A 23,161-nucleotide genomic window follows, 5' to 3' on the forward strand; every position below is an offset into this window, starting at 1 on the left:
CATTCGTTAAAAGAATTTCCACCACTGCAAGGCTCCTTGGGTATTTGGAAAAAATATATTTGTATATTTATGTATGTAGTGATATCACACATACTTACACAGATATTGCTTCAAAAAATTTGTGCACAGATATTGCTTCAAAAACTTTATGCAGGTTTGCGAAACTCAATTATAATCAAAACCAAAATATTTTATCTAGCTCTGTGCCATTCATTTTATTTAAATATTTTATCTCAGTTTTCAATAATTAAATAAATTGAATGAAAAAATTTATGTCACTATCATAAGAAGAAATCACCTAATAAAAATAAACAAATAGCTATTTTCATTGACTTGTAGGTGGAGAACTTCCCTTGAACTCTCTCTTCCTTTTCTTGTTTTCGCTTTAATTCATCTCTCTATACATTATTTTATTATATTCAGGATTTTTACATTCTTGTAGCGTTAGCTTATGATATCATATTTAACAAACAAGTTGATTTATTTCTGTTTTGCTTTTTAAGTTAAAACCAAAACCAAAAATGATAATATTTATGGATAACTTTGACAGGTGTCTAGACTTTATTCTTCATAGCAATCACCAACTTTCACAATCACAAGGACTATGGAAAATATAATTGAGTATTTAATCATTCATATAGTAGTTAGTAAGGTTGTGATCATCTCCTTTGAAACAAGACTATTGTTCTAGTGGCTTCTAATGCTTCTACCAAATTTGAAGTAAGACACCCTCCAGTGATTATATCTCTTAGATGAGCTATCATGCCCAGCCTAGCATGTATGGTGCATGTTTGAGCTCATAAAACAGAAAATTGTGGGGGGGCATGGGAAGAATGGAGGAACTTTGACTGAGCAAAGGGGAGGAAGGGGAAGAGAGGGGATATGGGGATAGGAAAAATGGTGGAATGAGATGGACATCATTACTCTAGGTACATGTATGACTGCACATATGGTGCAACTCTACATCATACACTACCAGAGAAAAGAAAAGCTATGCTCCATTTGTGTACAATGAACCAAAATGCAGTCTACTGTCATATATAACAATTGAAACAAATTAAAAAACCAGAAAATTCTGAAATTACACATATCTCATCAAAAAAGAGGGTAGTGGGAAAAGAGTCTCAAAATAAGTTTTCATATTAAAAATTTCTGGATGTGAATATTAGTGGTGGTTGTTCAACAATGCAAATGTACCTAAAGCCACTAAAATATACATTTTAAAATGGTTAAAATAGTAAATTTATATTGTTCATGTTTTTGTCACAGTAAAAAGCAGAATTGAGGGGCTGGGGTTGTGGCTCAGTGGTAGAGTGCTTGCACATGCCCTGGATTCGATCCTCAGCACCACATAAAAAATAAATAAAATAAAGGTATTGTGTCCAACTACAACTAAAAAAAAGCAGAATTGAGCTCCTTATATAAAGTTCATGCTTTCCAAAATGATGAGATACTAATGAATTGCACATGTAATTAAAAATTCATTTTTGAAATTAAACGTTAAGAACAATCTTCAGAGTATAAAATCAGTTTATATTGCCACTGGCTTATGTAAAGCCATCTTAGAAAGGAAATACTATCAGGTCATCAAAACTTGACTACAACCTGGTATGTTACTTGTTCTAGAAAAGAATGTATTAATCACAAAGGGTCCTATGGTTAACAATGTCCACCCAAGTAAATTGTCTCACCTTTGATTTTCTTGACTTGACATCTCCGTAGTGAATGATGACCCTCTCAGGCCCCAGGAACTGTGAGCAGCTTCTTGATGTCCACTATTTCAGTTCCTGAGAATGTCCATACTGGATAGTGATATTAGTCATGATAGCTAGTAAGTACTGAGTGTTTAACTACAGGCCACACACTGAGTTCACTGTTTTGCATATCATAAGTAATTCATAAATCTCTTTGAGGTATGTATATTATCTGTGATTTATAGATGGTAAGCTGAAGCACATAGAGTTTAAGTAACTTTTCCAAAGTCACACAGCTAAGAAGTGATAACACTATCATTCCTGATACTCTGGTTCTGCAGCCTAATAAGCTCTTCACTAAAGCCCCAAGCCATTCCTCTGAAAGCCACCTTCGATAGCTGGGCTTTCCCTGTATTTGATCTAAAAAAAGAGAGTTCTTGAGTGGCCTTGCCACAGCATAAAGAAATCTTTATTTTTTATCTGCTGAGTATGAAAAAGACTGAGCTAATATTTCAAGTTTTGGAGATGTTACATAAATATCAAGATTGTCTTCCTTTGCAAAATAATGATCTGTCATTATCAACCCATGCTTATGTAAGACAATGCCTGGCTGGAGTTGAGGATGGCATGAGTTCCCTAATTTGGTGCAGTCGCCTGACATCAAGACTACATGACAGTGGCCACAAACCACACAGAATAAATCTTGTGTGCCCTGTTTTATCAAAGTCCAAGAAATCAGGTTTGTATTTAGTTCGTATAACTCTGCCTGGGCTACAGAGACATGTAGACTGTGCAGCTGTTAATTTCCTCATTATAAAATGGGAAATTACTAAGAAATGAGTAAATTGGTAATTTGGACCCTTTCTCAGTTTTTGTGAGCTCTGGGGGAATGGGGGCTGTCCCCAAGACCTGGGTTTTCTTTATGGGTACTGACAAACCCCCTTCGTAAGCCTGTGAAGTTGAGGGTGGTAAAGGCTACTGGACAACAATTCCTGCTGCCTCCCTACTGTCTTCCCAGATACCCCTCTATATTCCCTCACATCCGGCACATTTGATGTCTAAAGGTTTGTGAGTGGTCAAGCAGCAGTTTAATCTGAATATAAGAGGACAATGAAAACAAAGGGACCATTTACCCACAAAGCACACAGAGGGGAGTGGCGTAGGCTGTGCTGGGAAGAAATGCCCAGGGTTCTATGTGTGAACAAGCACATATATCCTGGGGCAAGTCACTTCAGTTCCTGGGTCTTAGTTTTCTCATCTGATGAAGGAGGAGCTCAGTCCAGTACTTTTTCAAGCCTCTGTAGCACTCAAGTTTTTTGATGTATAGTAACAACAAAAAAGGTCAAATGATACAGTATGTTTTATGAGAAAAATCATATATAATATATAACATGTAACATATATATAATATATACACATATATAATTCCATTTATATGATGTTCAAAATTTAGCAAAAGATCATCTTTGTGATTGAAGTCAGATTGGCAGTTATCTTTGGAGCGGGTATTGACTGGAAGTTGCCATTCCAGGGAGTAGGAAATGTTCCATATTGTTCTATTTTAAGTCCACTGGTTAGTGTGTAATAAATCAGTTTTCCTTAGTTAGGGAAGGAGGGAAGAGGAATGTTAAAGAGAGACAGACAGATTGAGAAATTGAAACCATTTTATGGCCTATTGTTCCTGTTAGCAGCATTTCTCAAAGTGTCTAACTGGAACTTAGACTCTCTATATAAGAGAGTCTGCTCAGAAACTATGTGGGAAATGCTGGCTTATAAAAAGTAAACAGATTACATTATTCAGGAACATATCAAAGCCTTTAATGGGTGTGTTAGTTGACTTTCCATCACTGACAAAATACCTGAGATAATCAGCTTTAAGGAGGAAAGGTTTATTTTGACTCATGTTTTCAGAGATTTCAGTCTACAATAACTTGACCCCATTACTTTGGGCCTGTGGCAGCACAGTACGTCATGGTAGGACCATATGATGGAGGAGGCTTATTCACCTCATGGTGGCTAGGAAGCAGAGAAACACAGGAAGGGGACAGGATCCCAATATTCCTTTCAAGGGCATGCCCCCATTGAGTTCACTTCCTAAAACTATGTCTCACCTCCTGAAGATTTCAAGCACTTCCCAACGGCACTACAGGTTAGAAACCAATCCTTTAACACATGGACTAGCCATGAGCATGATGACCTCTCAGGAATACTATTGCAAGCAGCATTTCCCACACTCATTTGACCACAGATCTTTTTTGTCTCTGTATATCTCTTAAGATTACTGTCCTTGAAGGCTCCATGTTGGGGAACTCTATTTGGAACTTGGTCAACAGATGTCAATATTTCCCATATAACTCTTTTTAAAAATTTATTTTAATTAGGTATATATGACAGAAGAATGCATTTTGATTCATTGTACACAGTTGCAGCACAACTTTTCATTTCTCTGGTTGTACATGATGTAGCGTTGCACTATATGTGCAGTCATACGTGTACCTAGGGTAATGATGTCCATCTCATTCCACCATCTTTCCTACCCCATATATCTCTTGACCACATGCTATGATGGCTTATTAAATATAAGAGGGTACTGATCAATATATAAGTCCTTTCAATGTTTTTCTTCCTATTGTTATAATATCTTAAAACCATTGGAAACAAAGAACAGAGTTATAGAGATTTCTAGACAGGCCAATCCTCAAAAACTACAGTTAGTGTCAAAACATTTTAGCTTGTTTGTGGTAACAGTCACCACAGACAATGTTCAGGACAAAATGTGGCACACCTGTATTTCCATACCATATTTGCTCTGGCCATATAGAAATCAAATTGTCTGATTATGTGATTACTGTAACCAAACTAGTTTGTCATTTCAGACTAATAGTGGATTGTTTTCTCTCTCTGTCGGGGACAGGATAAAAAATGTCCATACTCACTTCTCCCCGAGGAAAGGTGGAAGTGGTTCATTGCCGAAGAACAGAATCGCAGGATATTTATTGTATCAAAAAACTCATTAGAAAATTTACCCAGAGGCTGTTTGGGAAGCTTAATATCATCTATCTTCTGTAAGTACATGACTAATAAGTAAGTTAAGAATGTTTATCAATTTTATCTCAGGAATTTTATGCCAGAAAGGGATCTCTCCCATTCCTTTGTCTTGATGGAACTTACAGTAAGGAAATGGGCAGCTCACTGCACAGTAAAAAATGTGTAGCAAGAAATCTCTGGGAACAGCCAGTCTGTGTGTTCTCTAGCAAACTGTGATTGAAAAGGCTCAAGGTCTTTGGGTTCAAGCCCACTTGAGTTCAAATCCTATAGTCCTGCTCACTAGTAGAGTCAGTTGGGGCAAGTTGATAATATCAGCTGCCAGCTTTTGATATTTCATTTTATTCTGGGCTCTGTGCTTTGTCAACATTATCTTACTGGATCTTTCTGATATTTCTTTGAGTTACCTACTATGGTTCAATTTATAGATGAGAATGGGAGGCCTGCCCGACACCAAACTATACATAAGAGGCCACGCCTGGGTTTGCTCCTAAACTTTGAAATATGAACATGTTTTTCTTAAAAGGTCATTTTTTATCCCTGTTTTATTCATAGACTTTGTGTGTTTGCTAGAATATAAAAATCCTTTGTTCATCATTATTTTTATTGAAAATATAGGATAGCCTAATATTTTGGATTTCATAAGGCTTTATATCAAATACAATTGAAATGTATAAAATAAAGCCAGCCTAGGACATTAAAATTTATGGTTTATGATTCCCACACACATATACACATACATACCTATACCAATGAAGTCATTTCATTTGTTGGCATTATGGTTAACTAAATACCTTCATGATATCCACTCCATGGAAACAACTGAAATATTGATATGTACATATACAAACACAAAAGTTAAGGACTGTGCAGAGAACATTATCAAATTAGAATCAGACACTTAACATAATAAGCAGGAATCAGTACTAGCTTTCTCCTTGAGACTTTTTGCCACGTTCTAGAAATTGCAGAATTTTCTTCTCATACCTTTGCAAAGAACAGAAGATAATCAGTCCCTCCACCTAAGGAAGGAAGTATGAGATTCTTTTGAATAAAACCAGGATATTTGCTGTAATGATGGACAAGATACTACAGGAAAAAAGCTAGACAGTTTCAAATGCAACAAGGAACGGAGGGGAGATAAAGTCTCCCCTGAGAATTTATAAGCAGATGTTGATTTGAGATCCATGTTAATTATCTTTGTAGCCCCCCAAAAAAACTTCAAGTTGGGAATTTAATTAAAAAAAATGGCCAAATTATACTAGTATGTCCAGGAGATTGGTTGAAATAAATGCAGATCAGATCTGAAGGGTTATAGCTTTAGCTCAGTCTTCAAATGATACTCACAGACAAAGTTCCAAGAAGTATAGATTCATAATCAAAAATTAAAATCACAAAGAAGCATGCACTATTGTGAGAAACAACAACAAAATTACACAGGACAATCAGATTCTCAAAGATTTCAGATATTAAGAGAGAGAAAATATAAAATAATTGTATTTACTATGTCTTAAATGAAATGTAAGTTTAACAATGTTTAAGGAATAAAAAGACCATAGAAATGAATAATTAGGTTTGCACAAAAGTCAAAGAGGACATTTGGAAATGAAAATATAGCTGAAATGAAAATCATAGTAGATGAATTGAAGCATCATCGTAGATGCTGTTAAATATAGAAGTGATGAGTTAGAGGATCAGTACCAACAAATCATCCATAATCCAACACAAAATGATAAAGAATAAAGTATGAGCAAAACACTGAACATATTAGAAGGAGCTAATAGGAAGCTAAACGTTCAGTATTTGGGAATTTTCTAGAATTGTTGAAAAGTACTAATTCTTAGATCCAGAAAACTCAACAAATCCTAATCACAGAGAAATCCACAATTAAACACTTAGAATAAAACAGCAGAACACCAAAGCTAAAAACAATCTGAAAAATAATTAAAGAGAAAAGACAAATTATCTGTAAGGAAATAAAGATTAGACTATGTTTTAGTTAGCTTTATGTCACTGTGACCAAAAGACCTGACAAGCACAATTTAGACAAGGAAAAGTTTATTTTGGCTTATGGCTTCAAAGGTTTAGTCCATGGTTAGCTGACTCCATTGCTGTGAGCCTGAGGTGAAGCAGAGAAAGCAGCTTAGGATGGGCTGCCAGGAAGCAGAGAAGTTTTGCTCATTAGGGACAAAATATTAACCCCAAAGTCACACCCTACCTGCCCAGTTACCCACCAGTTAATCCATATCAATGTGCTAATCCACTGATTAGATTATAACTCTCACAATCTAATCATTTTACCCCTGAACATTTCTGCATTATCTCACACCTGAGTTTTTCAGGGATACTTTCTATTTAAACCATAACAGACTGTCACAAGCAGCAATGGTTGCCAGAAAATAGTAGAATATCTTAAGTATTGGAGAGAAATAACAAACTTAGAATTGTATACCGTGAAGCAAATTTTCAAGACCTACGGGTAAATGAATGTATTTTTCAGACAAACAAAAACTGAGACAGTTTACCAGTAGACCCTGATAAAGAATATGCTTTACAGAAAAGAAAGAATATCTTAGCTGGAAAGCCAAGACAGAGAAGGAATGTAAGCAAAAATATGAGCAAATACATGGGTAAATATAAGAAACATGACATAAAACGATAATATAATATTGACGAGTTTATGAGATACAAATAATACAATAAAACTAAAATGCAAGGCAAAGACTGCATATAGCTTGGGAGGAACATAACTAGAATGAAAGCATTCTTAAATTTGTATTCAAGAGGAGGGCAAGGTAGATAAGATGCAGAGATGCTCCCCTTCCCTTCCAAGCCATGTATCCTGGCATTTATGGCCTTGTTTTATTCCCTCTCACACTTGGATTCTTACTCAGGGCTGGCCCTATGTAGCCAATAGAAATAGTGACTCTTTGACATTAAGTCACACCAAGTCTTGCAACTTCCATTTAGTTGCCTAGAACACTGTCTTCCAGTACCCAATTGCCATACTGATAAAAGTTTGAATCACATGACTACAAGCAGGTGGTCATTGGACAACCTCAGCTGAGCTCCCAGCCAACAGCCACCATCAACTGTCCTCCATGTGACCATGTGAGCAGGTCTTTTTAGACATGGAATCTTTATAATGTTCTCAGCCACAGCCACCATTTGATTGCAATCACATGAGAGACTCCAGGCAAAAACAGCTCAGTTGAACTCAATTGACTCACAGAACCACAAAAGATAATAATAAATTGTTTATTATATGTCAATTGATAACTGAAACAAAAGGTAAAGCTTTTGGGGAATGCATAGTATGTTAATGTGATTAGGATAGTCATTAAAAGAATAGGCACAGAGATTATAATTTCTGATTTATAGAGGGGGAAAATGGAATGAGAAACTTAAAATATGCCCTGAATCTAAAAGAAGGCAAAAAAGGAAGAAGAACAGAGAAACAAAATGTAGGACATGTTAAAATTACTTAAGAAGAAAATAGAAAAAAGTCAAGTCAGTAATCATAATAAGTGTATTTGGGCAGAATACATCAGTTAAAAGATTAAGGTGGGCGGTGCCAGGCAGGGTGGTACAGACCTGTAATCTCAGCATCTCAGGAGGCTGAGGCAGGAGAATTCCCAAGTGCAAGCCAGTCTCATCAAAAGGGAGGTCCTAAGCAACTCAGTGAGACCTGTCTCTAAATAAAATACAAAACAGGGCTGGGGATGTGGCTCAGTGGTTGAAAGCCCCTGAGTTCAATCCCTGGTACTGGGGGAGGAAACAAAAGATTAAGGTGGGCAGATTGGCTGAAAACAGAACAAAAAGTTTACAATTTGTTTATAAGAAATACCTATGATATAAAGGCACAGACACATTTGAAGTAAAAATTTTGGAAAAAATATATATGCCACTCATAAACCTATGATCTCATAAAAGTAGGACTAAAGCTGTTTTTTTTTTTTTTTGTTGTTGTTGTTGTTTTTTAGTACTAGGGATTGAACCCACTGGCACTTAACCAATGAGCCACATCCCCAGCTCTTGATTTTTTTTTTTTAATTTTGAGACAAGTCTCAATAAGTTGCTTAGGGCCTCCATAATTGCTGAGGTTGGCTTTCAATTCATGATCCTCCTGCCTCAGCCTTCTAAGCTGCTGGGATTACACCATGCCCAGTTTAGAACTGCTGTTTTAATAACTGACAAAAATATACTTTAGGGAAAAAAGCATCACTACAGATAAGGAAAGTTTCTATATGATGATAAAACATTTTATTCCTGGATGAGTTATGACAACTATAAATTTATGTTTCTTAATGTCACAGTCCCAAAATTTACAATACAAAGATAATAAAACCAAAAAATGAACTATACATATTCACCACCATAATGGGAGATTCTAATATATACCTCTTAATAAATAGAATATCAAGGTAATAAAAATCAGTAGCAAAAGAAAGATTTTCAGAGTAGCAAAATTAAAAGAACTTGATCTAATAGGCTTATGTAGAATATTGTACTGAAAAATGAAGAATACAGAATCTTGTTAGGTGTTGTTTATACATGGAAATGTGTATAAAAACTGATCATCTCTTGAGCTATAAAAAAGGCTCAACAAATTTCCCTACTTAGTATCATATATGACACATTCTTTGACCACAATACAGTGGAGTTAGAAGTCAGTAACAAAAGGATAATTTGAAATTTTTTATTTTCTGGTATGGGAGATTGAACTCAAGGCAACTCAAACACTGAGCCACATCCCTAGCCCTATTTTGCATTTTATTTAGAGACTGGGTCTCACTAGTTTCTTAGCACCTCGCTTTTGCTGATGCTGGTTTTGAAACTGGGATCCTCCTGCCTTAGTCTCCCGGGCCGCTGGGTTTTTTGTTTTGTTTTGTTTTTTTGAGAGAGAATTTGTTTTTCAATATTTATTTTTTAGTTTTCGGCGGACACAACATCTTTGCTTGTATGTGGTGCTGAGGATCGAACCCAGGCCGCACACATGCCAGGCGAGCACGCTACCGCTTAAGCCACATCCCCAGCCCCAGGCCTCTGGTTTTTAAAGGTGTGCACCACCACGCCCAGCTTCATTTGAAAAATTTTAAATGCAGTTATAACATGGGTCAAAAGCAATAGAAAGAAAATTAGAATACACCAAGAGTTAAATGAAAATAAAGAAATATATATTAAATATAATCTAATGCAGCTAAGCCAATGTGGAGATTCATTCTTTGAAGCTTCCATTCCTCCTAGTACTCCTCACACCTCTTTGTATCCTCCCTGCTGCTTTTTGCCACATCCTTTGGCCTGGCACCAGGGCTGGCACTGGGGGGAGACAAACAAGCCATTTAGGGCATTCACATTTTCAGGTTCTCACTTGCACAAACCTGAGAGTGACTATTTCCCTTCATTTTGAATCCTGAGTGCCTCTTTTGCTTTACTTGGTCCCAGCCCTGCTCGACAGCTTTTGAGTTTGTGCTCTTAGAAACCTCATACCTCCATGTAACAAGCCTTACGGGTCTGCTGGAGAGACCACATGGAGAAACCATGAGGGAGGACATGTCACAAGAGAGAAAGGATAGAGGAGAATCAACGAACCCAGGTCCGTAGGTCCTAACTGACCTCTACCCAGTTGAACCACTCTCCTGTAGGCACAAGACACATGAGTGAAGAAGCCATCTTGGAGGTTCTCATTCCTGCAGATACTCCTGCCGTTCCCTTTCTGAATTTCTAACCCACAGAAACGTGAGCAAATTAAATGGGGCAACTACCAAATTTGGGGTAGTTAGTTATGCAGAAATAAATGAACAAAATAGCAAATCTTAAAGGGAACTTATAGCCTTAAATGCTTATAGTAGGAGATGAGAAAGTCCTAAAATAAAGATTCCAAGTACACCTCTAAGTTAGAAGAAAAGTAATAGAACCAATTCAAAGAAAACAGAATGAAAGAAATAAAGGATGCAAGCATTTAATAATGAAATAGAAAGCGAGTGTCTGATAGAGGGTAAAACCAACAGTTCTTTAAAAATGTTAACGGAAGAAAGAACTTCTGACCAGATTAATTCAAGGGTGGGGGGGGAGGTGGCCGGAAGAACTAAATTGAACTTCCTAGAAACAGAAAGAGAGAATTTTGTTTAACTAAACTTTGTGAGGCTAGGGTAATGTTAATACCAAAATCAGAGAAGGACAATACAAGAAAGGAGGGTTTGCCAATCTTATATAAAAGGAGAAAGGAAGTTATATTCAATCTTGCTGATTAACACAGATGCAAAATTCTAAACAAAACATTAGGAAAACAATCTAGTGAGACTAACTGAAAAGATAACTGCATCATGACCAAGGTGAACGGATTCTGGAATTAAAGGTTAGTTTACTATCAGAACATTGATTATTCATCACTTAAACAGACTGAAGGAGAAAAACTATAAAATCCTTCAATAAATGAAGAAAGACATTTGATAAAAGTCAACACTTATTTTAGTAATAACTTAATAAAATAAAACTATAAGAGAGTTACCATAACATGCTAATAGTATCTAAAAATTGTTTTTTGAAACCACACATAATGCTAAAATATTAGAATTTTTTATTATAGCAGCATGAGGATATTGGTTTTCATGGTTTCAGTTCATCATTGACTAGAGATCCTTCATGTTCCATTAAGAAATTGAGATGTATTAAGACATGAAAGGAAGAAATAAAACAATCACTGAAGATGATATATTCTTTATTTAGAAAATCGGAAGGGATATGTGAACAAATCATTAACATCAATACCAAAACTTTAAAGTGGCTGAATGCTAAGTCAGCCATACTAAGTTGCTGGCTATGAAATAAAATCCAACTTCATTGTTATGTACAGTAGTAGCACCAGATGGATAGAAAACATTTTGCCATTTACCCTCATGCCTAAGAGTTGTACCTAGTAATACAACTGATCAAATAACTCCAAGCTCATTCTGGGGTAAATTGTCGATTACTGAAAGGCACTTAAGGAAGAACTAAGTAAATCCAGAGGTATGCCACATCTTGCTTGCATAGGAAGATCCAATATTGTTAAGTCAATTCTGCCCCTAATCAAAGTCTTAGGAGGATTAGTTGTTGAACTTGATAGTATAAGTATAAATTAATTTGGGAAAGCAAAGTACAGGGACAATCCCAAAGAAGAAAAATGAGATGAGGAGACTTGCTCATGAAAAGACTCAAAGGTATTTTACTTAGGACAGCATAGTAACAACCAAAAAATTTACAGAGACCAATGAGCCAGAATAGAGATCCCAGAAACAGACCCACATGCATATGAAAACCTGATGAAGATAGAGCCAGCAAAAGGACATCAGGGAAAAGGATGTGACATCCAACAAATGGTGCTGTGATCATTTGTTACCCACATGAAAAAGAAAATGGGTGTAAATTTTGTGTCATACAAACTTTCAAAAAATCAATTCTGGGTGAATTTAAGACTTCAATGTTAAAAAAATATCTAACATCAATGGCAGAACCTCCTGGATTCCAAATTCATTTATCCAGCTCCCTGATGGGCACAAACCCTTGGATACTTACTAGGTACTTCAAACCTAGCATGACCTCCACTTGCTTTCAGTCTCCCCCTTCCCATTATTTTCCACCCCAGTACCTCCAGCAACTACATCTTTCCACTTGTTCAGACACAATGCTCAGTGCCATTTTTGTTCATTCCCTCACATCATGCTTCAACAAAATTTGTCCGCTCCCTTTGGCTTGAGCAGGAAGGACTGAGGACCTAACTGTCCATGTGATCACCCATTTTCATCAGCCTTCGAGGGCCAGTTCTTTTATGGTATATTCAGAAGATGGAATACTGCATGTATATGTGTATGTTACAAGTGAGTTTTTTTTTAACAGATTGTTTTCTCTTTCCTAAAACCTTCCACAAACCTATTTGCCCCAAGCCTGTACGTGGTCACATATTAATTACCTGAAAGCTTTACTTTTGACCATCATGTATTCCAGCTGGAGTGATGTGAGGGTAACTTGAATCCATGTGTGTTTATATTTTCCAAATTGACAGATCAAGAAGTATGATTTCTGGCCCCCTCCCCCCGCGCCAGCAAGGTAGATGGAACTGTGACCACCCACAGAACAGGCCCAGCGGCCTGCTAAGGGGCAGAGCCGCCCCCTACCCCACCCCACCCCCGCGCCTGCCAGGTAGGCGGAACTGAGACCACCGTCAGAAAAGGCCCAGTGGCCCGCGGAGGGGCAGAGCTGCCAACCACTCCTGCAAGGTAGGCGGGCCTGCGACCCACCGGCAGAACAGGAGCAGCGTCCTGCTGAGAGGCAGAGCCGCCCCCTCCCCCCGCGCCGGCAAGGTAGACGGAACTGTGACCACCCACAGAACAGACCCAGCGGCCTCCTGAGGGGCAGAGCCGCCCCCCACCCCCCGCGCCTGCCAGGTAGGCAGAACTGTGACCACCAACGGAAAAGGCCCAGTGGCCCGCGGAGGGGCAGAGCTGCCAACCACTCCTGCAAGGTAGGCGGGCCTGCGACCCACCGGCAGAACAGGAGCAGCGGCCTGCTGAGAGGCAGAGCCGCCCGCCCCCCCCCCCCGCGCCTGCAAGGTAGGCGGAACTGTGACCACCAACAGAACAGGCCAGAACTGCAACCGACAAATAGAACAGGCCCAGTGGCCTGCGGAAGGGTAGAGCCGCCCCCCCCCGCGTGCCTGCAAGGTAGGCGGACCTGCGACCCACCGGCAGAACAGCCCCAGAGGCCTGCAGAGGGGCAGTGCCGCTGCCTGCGCCTGCAAAGTAGGCAGAACTGCGACCACCGACAGAACAAGCCTAGCGACCCGCAGAGGGACAGAGCCGCCGCCCGCGCCTGCAAGGTAGGCGGACCTGCTACCGACCAGCAGAACAGGCCCAGCGGCCTGCAGGCATGGTAGGCACATTGCCCCAATTGGAGGAGGGGCAGAGCCGCCGCCCGCGCCTGCGAGGGAGACTTTGCAACTATACAAGAGCAATATAAATATATAGGGGGAAAATTCAATAGCACAAAGTTTCAACAAGCAGAAAGAAACGTGAACAGTATGAAGAGACAAGGAAAGAAAGGACCACAAGCAATGCAGGTCAACTCAACGTTAGAAGAGGTAATAGCTGCAGCAGATGGAATGTCAGATAAAGAATTCAGGATATACATGCTTCAGATGATCTGGAGTCTCAAGGAAGACATCAGACAGCAAAATCAGACAATGAAAGATCACTTCAACAATGAATTACATAAACAAATCCAAGAAGCAAAAGATCAACTATACAGGGAGATAGAGGTTATAAAAAACAAACAAACAGAAATCCTAGAAATGCAGGAAGCAATAAACCAACTTAAAAACTCAATTGAGAATACTACCAGCAGAGTAGAACACTTAGAAGATAGAACATCAGACAATGAAGATAAAGTATTTCAACTTGAAAAGAACATAGACAGCTCAGCAAGACTGTTAAGAAACCATGAGCAGAACATCCAAGAAATATGGGATAACATCAAGAGACCAAATTTAAGAGTCATTGGGATACAGGAAGGTATAGAACTCCAAACCAAAGGACTGAGCAATCTATTCAATGTAATAATACGAGAAAACTTCCCAGACTTGAAGAATGAGACAGAATCCCAAATCCTAGAAGCCTACAGGACGCCGAATGTGCAAAATCATAAGAGATCCACACCTAGACACATTATAATGAAGATGCCCAACATACAGAATAAGGAGAGAATTTTAAAAGCTACAAGAGAAAGGAAGCAGATTACATTTAGGGGTAAGCCAATCAGGATAACAGCTGATCTTTCAACACAGACTCTGAAAGCTAGAAGATCCTGGAATAACATATTTCAAACACTGAAAGAAAATGGGTTCCAACCAAGAATTGTGTATCCAGCGAAATTAAGCTTCAGGATGGAAGATGAAATTAAAACCTTCCACGATAAACAAAAGTTAAAAGAATTTGCAGCTAGAAAACCATCTCTTCAAAACATCCTTGGCAAAACATTACAGGAAGAGGAATTGGAAAATAACAATGAAAACCAACAGTGGGAGGTAGGACAGTAAAGGGGGGAAAATAATCAAAGAGGAAAACAAACCATGTTTAGTAACATAAATAAACAAATATGGCTGGAAGAACAACCCATATCTCAATAATAACCCTAAATGTTAATGGCTTAAACTCACCAATTAAGAGACACAGGCTAGTAGAATGAATCACAAAACAAGACCCAACAATATGCTGCCTACAGGAGACGCATTTGATAGGAAAAGGCATACATAGGCTGAAGGTGAAAGGTTGGGAAAAATCATATCACTCATATGGACTTCGGAAACAAGCAGGTGTGTCCATACTCATATCAAATAAAATAGATTTCAAGCCCAAGTTAATCAAAAGGGATAAAGAGGGACACTACATACTGCTCAAGGGAACCATACACCAACAAGACATAACAATCATAAATATATATGCCCCTAACAATGGTGCAGCTATGTTCATCAAACAAACTCTTCTCAAGTTCAAGAGTCTAATAGACCACCATACAATAATCATGGGAGACTTCAACACACCTCTCTCACCAATGGACAGATCTTCCAAACAAAAGTTGAATAAGGAAACTATAGAACTCAATAACACAATTAATAACCTAGACTTAATTGACATATATAGAATATACTACCCAACATCAAGCAGTTACACTTTTTTCTCAACAGCACATGGATCCTTCTCAAAAATAGATCACATATTATGTCACAGGGCAACTCTTAGACAATATAAAGGAGTAGAGATAATACCATGCATCTTATCTGATCATAATGGAATGAAACTGAAAATCAATGATAAAAGAAGGAAGGAAAAAGCATACATCACTTGGAGAATGAACAATAGGTTACTGAATGATCAATGGGTTATAGAAGACATCAAGGAGGAAATTAAAAAATTCTTAGAGATAAATGAAAACACAGACACAACATATCGGAATCTATGGGACACATTGAAAGCAGTTCTAAGAGGAAAATTCATTGCTTGGAGTTCATTCCTTAAAAAAAGAAAAAACCAACAAATAAATGATCTCATACTTCATCTCAAAATCCTAGAAAAAGAAGAGCAAAACAACAGCAAAAGAAGTAGAAGGCAAGAAATAATGAAAATCAGAGCTGAAATTAATGAAATAGAAACAATTGAAAAAATTGACAAAACTAAAAGTTGGTTCTTTCAAAAAAATAAACAAAATCGACAGACCCTTAGCCATGCTAGCAAAGAGAAGAAGAGAGAGAACTCAAATTACTAGCATACGGGATGAAAAAGGCAATATCACAACAGACACTTCAGAAATACAGAAGATAATCAAAAATTATTTTGAATCCTTATACTCCAATAAATTAGAAGATAGTGAAGGCATAGATAAATTTCTTAAGTCATATGATCTGCCCAGATTGAGTCAGGAAGATATAGACAACCTAAACAGACCAATATCAATTGAGGAAATAGAAGAAACCATCAAAAGACTACCAACTAAGAAAAGCCCAGGACCGGATGGGTATACAGCAGAGTTTTACAAAACCTTTAAAGAGGAACTAATACCAATACTTTTCAAGCTACTTCAGGAAATAGAAAAAGAGGGAGAACTTCCAAATTCATTCTACGAGGCCAACATCACCCTGATACCTAAACCAGACAAAGACACTTCAAAGAAAGAAAACTACAGACCAATATCTCTAATGAACCTAGATGCAAAAATCCTCAATAAAATTCTGGCGAATCGGATACAAAAACATATCAAAAAAATTGTGCACCATGATCAAGTAGGATTCATCCCTGGGATGCAAGGCTGGTTCAATATACGGAAATCAATAAATGTTATTCACCACATCAATAGACTTAAATATAAGAATCATATGATCATCTCGATAGATGCGGAAAAAGCATTCGACAAAGTACAGCATCCCTTTATGTTCAAAACTCTAGAAAAACTAGGGATAACAGGAACATACCTCAATATTGTAAAAGCTATCTATGCTAAGCCTCAGGCTAGCATCATTCTGAATGGAGAAAAATTGAAGGCATTCCCTCTAAAATCTGGAACAAGACAGGGATGCCCTCTCTCACCACTTCTGTTCAACATAGTTCTCGAAACACTGGCCAGAGCAATTAGACAGACGAAAGAAATTAAAGGCATCAAAATAGGAAAAGAAGAACTTAAATTATCACTATTTGCTGATGACATGATTCTATACCTAGCAGACCCAAAAGGGTCTACAAAGAAACTATTAGAGCTAATAAATGAATTCAGCAAAGTGGCAGGATATAAAATCAACACGCATAAATCAAAGGCATTCCTGTATATCAGCGACAAATCCTCTGAAATGGAAATGAGGACAACCACTCCATTCACAAATCTTCAAAAAAAATAAAATACTTGGGAATCAACCTAACAAAAGAGGTGAAAGACTTATACAATGAAAACTACAGAACCCTAAAGAGAGAAATAGAAGAAGATCTTAGAAGATGGAAAAATATACCCTGTTCATGGATAGGCAGAACTAACATCATCAAAATGGCGATATTACCAAAAGTTCTCTATAGGTTTAATGCAATGCCAATCAAAATCCCAACGGCATTTTTTGTAGAAATAGAGAAAGCAATCATGAAATTCATATGGAAAAATAAAAGACCCAGAATAGCCAAAACAATGCTAATCAGGAAGTGTGAATCAGGCGGTATAGCGATACCAGACTTCAAACTATACTACAGAGCAATAGTAACAAAAACAGCATGGTACTGGTACCAAAACAGGCGGGTGGACCAATGGTACAGAATAGAGGACACAGAAACCAATCCACAAAACTACAACTATCTTATATTTGATAAGGGGCTAAAAGCATGCAATGGAGGAAGGATAGCATCTTCAACAAATGGTGCTGGGAAAACTGGAAATCCATATGCAACAAAATGAAACTGAATCCCTTTCTCTCGCCATGCACAAAAGTTAATTCAAAATGGATCAAGGAGCTTGATATCAAATCAGAGACACGCCGTCTGATAGAAGAAAAAGTTGGCTACGATCTACATACGGTGGGGTCGGGCTCCAAATTCCTCAATAGGACACCCATAGCACAAAAGTTAATAACTAGAATCAACAAATGGGACTTACTCAAACTAAAAAGTTTTTTCTCAGCAAAAGAAACAATAAGAGAGGTAAATAGGGAGCCTACATCCTGGGAACAAATCTTTACTCCTCACACTTCAGATAGAGCCCTAATATCCAGAGTATACAAAGAACTCAAAAAATTAGACAATAAAATAACAAACAACCCAATCAACAAATGGACCAAGGACCTGAACAGACACTTCTCAGAGGAGGACATACAATCAATCAACAAGTACATGAAAAAATGCTCACCATCTCTAGCAGTCAGAGAAATGCAAATCAAAACCACCCTAAGATACCATCTCACTCCAGTAAGATTGGCAGCCATTATGAAGTCAAACAACAACAAGTGCTGGCGAGGATGTGGGGAAAAGGGTACACTTGTACATTGCTGGTGGGACTGCAGATTGGTGCAGCCAATTTGGAAAGCAGTATGGAGATTTCTTGGAAAGCTGGGAATGGAGCCACCATTTGACCCAGCTATTCCCCTTCTCGGTCTATTCCCTAAAGACCTAAAAAGAGCATGCTACAGGGACACTGCTACATCGATGTTCATAGCAGCACAATTCACAATAGCAAGACTGTGGAACCAACCTAGATGCCCTTCAATAGACGAATGGATAAAAAAAATGTGGCATTTATACACAATGGAGTATTACTCTGCATTAAAAAATGACAAAATCATAGAATTTGCAGGGAAATGGATGGCATTAGAGCAGATTATGCTAAGTGAAGCTAGCCTATCCCTAAAAAACAAATGCCAAATGTCTTCTTTGATATAAGGAGAGTAACTAAGAACAGAGTAGGGTTGAAGAGCATGAGAAGAAGATTAACATTAAACAGGGATGAGAGGTGGGAGGGAAAGGGAGAGAGAAGGGAAATTGCATGGAAATGGACGGAGACCCTCAGGGTTATACAAAAGTACATACAAGAGGAAGTGAGGGGAAAGGGAAAAATAATACAAGGGGGACAAATGAATGACAGTAGAGGGGGCAGAGAGAGAAGAGGGGAGGGGAGGGGAGGGGAGGGGGGATAGTAGAGGATAGGAAAGGCAGCAGAACACAACAGACACTAGTATGGCAATATGTAAATCAATGGATGTGTAACTGATGTGATTCTGCAATCTGTATATGGGGTAAAAATGGGAGCTCATAACCCACTTGAATCAAAGGGTGAAATATGATATATCAAGAATTATGTAATGTTTTGAATAACCAACAATAAAAAATTAAAAAAAAAAGAAGTATGATTTCTGTCATAGGACGGGAGCAGTGAAAAAATGATGTTAAAATGAAATCCTTGTAACTGGAAAGATTGTGACCTACCTCAGAAACCAGCATACTGTCAAAAGTAAAGTACATTTACATTTTCACGAATTTCTAAGAGCTTCCAATACAGCTGCTACCAAGCCCATGGGTGTATTTCATTTTTCTTTGTTTTTTTTTTCTCAGTGATATTGGGGGTTGAAACTAAGGCCTCACATATGCTAAGTGAGTACACCCCCACCCATCATTTTTCATATCAGGTAACTCCTGTCCCCTTGCCAGGCCAACCTCAAGGCTTAACAACTTATTTTGTAGGCATTTATTAAAACAGTGTTTCCTTTTCTCATCTATTGGTTCAATTTTATTTTATTGAATGCCTGCTTAGTCACAGAGATACAGAAATGATAAAACTAAAATGATATTTTAGCTAAAATTATGGCTAAATTTTAGGGGTGAAGATAAGCAGATTGGGCAAAGCATAGGAAGAGATGGGGAGAGCAGAAAGAATCCTCCCTGTTGCAGATGTCACAGTGGTGACAGGAGGGCATGGGTCACCTGCCCAGGCTGCTGGTCCACACATGATGAACACTGGGAATACTGAGCTCTCTTTTATTCACTCAGTTTAACAAAACAGAAAGGCATCTGCCATTTCACCAAGATTTTATTAAGTTCACTTAAATAAGTTTTGTCAGTACTTGGAAAATTCCCTAAACCAGTTGAGTAAATGAGACCTTCATGAAAAGAGCTCTGATTTCCATTGCTGGATAAAACATAATTTGTGTGAAATATACATGTGTGAGTGACATATGTATTGCCTGTATATTAATAGTGCTCTTTTAGTTTGTGTTTGGATGATTACAAAGAACAATTTAAAATCCAGCTCTTAAAAAATATACCTTCTCTCGCTTTTTTCCTCCTCATCTTTCCCTTTTTTGCTCTCAGGATGATTTTATCTGTCCCATAGAGGATGTAATGGCTAAGAGGTAATAAGAAATGGAAATTATATACACAAAAGGATAATGCCGCCCAAGTTACTTTTTATTACAGTTAGCTATTTGGAAATTGTAGTGCATTTTCCCATTGCAACAAAGTTATCCCTGGCTCACTTCCCAGGCCAACCCACAAAAGCTTATTTAATCTATAATGTCTGTGTAGTATAGTACTGTGCTAATTGTACTATAGAATCCAGCCACCATCCTAAGTTTCCCATGGATAAATGCATTTCAAGTTAAAATTAGTATTCCAGGAAACACATTGTTTCTTGCTTCCCTGAGGCGATGGTGGCTGCCTGTCCCCAATTTTGCCCACTTCTTCCTTCCCACCACCACCATGGTCGTCACCGCTGATGTGCACAGGGTCTTGTACCATTGGTGTTTTCTCATCTGAACTAGAGGGAGGACTTTCAGCCTGAGATCATGGCTCAGGGGGTCGGGGGCAGAAAAGTCCAGAAGACCAAGAGCTGAAGCGATAGAAGAGGGGCAGTGGCTTCAGTGAATCAGACGGGGAGAAGTCGGGAGCCTGTATCTTTTTGCTAGTGGGTTCCCTGAGTGGATATATATTCTAGACACCCAAGGAACCATCCATTCCTTTCACTGAAAACCAAGGACTGAGTAGGATCCTTGAACCATTGGCACCCTTAAATATCACCCTGTGACCAAGCAGTATGATCATATGTGGCTCCGTGTGTCTTCCTATGAGAGAGGACTGTGGTTGTAGGTGCTGAGATTGACATCATGAGCACAATGTTTGCCATAGATGCCAGCACATCTGCTAGAACCCAAGGTGATATAAGCATGACTAATTTTTTACTGAGTCTCAAAGAAAATATCCATGAACCATTGAGATGCAAAAAGTGCTTAGGAAAAATTCCAACTCCTGAGCCACATGGCCTTTGTAACGTGAGGGCAATGCACAAGAGCTAAGAAAACATATGAAATTATATGGCTCCACTCTGGCTCCATCTTTAGTCAAGACCCTATATAAATATGAACATCCCACACCAATGGGTTGCTGTCTGTCCCTATGGAGATAGCCTGTGTTCTCCCTTGAACGTGTATTCCTTGCTTTATCCCCAAAATGCCTCTTTTGAGATTGCTGCTATTCTCCTTGAATGTGTATCTACTTTCTGAATAGGCCTCTGTCTCTTCCTTTAAAATAAATAAGTAAACACTATATCTTAGTTTTTATAGTTACTTCCTATTAATAGTAAGGAATGCTGGTTTTCCATTTATAATACTAATGTAAATTATGATACCAATGCAAATTTCCTGTTAAAATATTCTTACTTAAGCCAAAAGTGAATTGATTTAAAGAAGAAAACTAAATTAGGGCAGGGGAAGTACACGTGTGTGAGAGACTGCTGTTTAGTGTACTGTTCTAGTAATGTGATTTGTGTCAAGTAGGAAAAAGCAGGTTATAAACAGTACAGACTGCAATTCCATTTTTAAAAACACACAAAGTATATTTAAACATATAGGACACAGTATTTAAGAAGTTTTTCAAAATTTTTTCTCTTCTTGTTTGTATTTTCTCTGCACTGGCAATGTATTCTTTCTGCAATAAAAAAATGTAACTAAAAGGCATATGTAACTTTCCATTTTCCCCTGTCTTCCTTCCCCAACTCCTCAGCTAGATGCTATCTTCTTTCCTGTCTTCTTCAATAAGGAAATTGGGTAACTCCTGACATCTTTGCTTTTTGAACGAAAGTTTAAATCTTTTCTTTTTTCCAACTTAAGAGACTAGTAGATTTTGTTCAGCTGAGAAAGTAAAAACTGCCTTTCAAATTATTATCAAATGGTTCTTCATGTCATAAACTTTATGCTGGCTCTTAAGACCTAGCTCTTACTATACTGAAGTACCACAAGACAGGAAAGACAATCCTCCTATGATTGTCTAAGATCACTGAATCAGTCCCTTTAGGACAGCCACTAAAATAAGAGCTGGAAGTCCTGCTTCTCTTCCCTTGGCTTGATTAAGGCTCTGGGTTGCGTTAGCTTAAGCAATGCCTCTCAGGGTCAGATATTCAGATTCTAGATGATTTAATTAGCTCAGGGACTCAGGATTTGGAGTAACTGCCTAAAGAAGTTTATTAGAGGTGCAACTAACGTCAGTTTTGCTTCTGTGCATAGGTGGCCAATCCTCTCAGTTTTCCCAGGATATTTCTGGTTTAACATTGAAAGCCCTATATCCTGGGCATCCCCTCAGTCCTGAGCAAAGAGGGGCAGTTGGCCCTCCTACTTATAAAACTTTATGCCAACGCAGTGGTATTGGCAACATGGAGGGATATAAAAACTGTGCAAATAATTTTCTTCACCAAATTCTAGGAAAGGTTATTAGATATTTAATATCATAAACATGTCACCTTTCTAGTAAAATATAATGTTAAGTAAAAATGTAGGCACTGGGGTTATAGCACAGTGGTAGAAGGCTTGCCTGGCATGCACAAGGCCTTGGGTTTGATCCCTAGCCCCACAAAAATAAAAAAGAAATACATGAAAATTGTTAGCACCAGATGTTCTGAAACAACTACCCCCAAAGTTGCTGCAATATCTTTCCCACCTGTTCCAAAGACTATCAGTCCTCATATGTTAGCTACTGTAGGTTAAGGAGGGGGAAAAAAAACCTGTTCTCATTACACTTACCATCTTTTTTCACATGTGCAATTTAAATCATTTCTACAGAGAAAAGGCAAACCTTGCTGTCACCCTCTGCAATGACAAGGAAGAGATCATGGCCCAGGCCACCTTCTTGGACTATCCCAACTGGAATGTTTCCAAGCAGGATGACTGGGTGTCAGTGTTCCGGGAGCTCGACAGCGAAATCCCATGCACAGTAAGAAATCATGCACTATGCTTATTTGAACAGCCTTAACTTGGAAGGGAGGGCCTGTTTACAATGTTATTATTTTGGATTTTGGACTTAAAGGCTCAAAACTTACATAGAAAGTATATGACATCATGTCAGTTAAAAATGAAGTAAACTGGTAGGGGGAAAAAGTCA

General features: G+C 38.2%; 1 protein-coding gene across 2 annotated transcripts in view; it reads left to right on the plus strand.

Moving 5' to 3' along the window:
• Window positions 1–23,161, plus strand: part of Cfap61 (cilia and flagella associated protein 61) — a 273,395-nt gene that overhangs the window by 1,229 nt on the left and 249,005 nt on the right. For both annotated transcript variants that reach the window (XM_046434983.2, XM_046434992.2), the window contains exons 2-3: window positions 4,609–4,759; window positions 22,843–22,993. In XM_046434983.2, coding sequence (XP_046290939.1) covers window positions 4,617–4,759; window positions 22,843–22,993 — 294 coding nt within the window. In that variant the 5' untranslated portion in view covers window positions 4,609–4,616. The remainder of the gene's footprint in view (window positions 1–4,608; window positions 4,760–22,842; window positions 22,994–23,161) is intronic.

This window comes from Marmota monax, unplaced genomic scaffold (assembly GCF_021218885.2).
Source record: "Marmota monax isolate L192 unplaced genomic scaffold, Marmota_monax_Labrador192_F-V1.1 WCK01_AAM20220418_F8-fsc00005, whole genome shotgun sequence".
NCBI classification, from domain to species: domain Eukaryota; kingdom Metazoa; phylum Chordata; class Mammalia; order Rodentia; family Sciuridae; genus Marmota; species Marmota monax.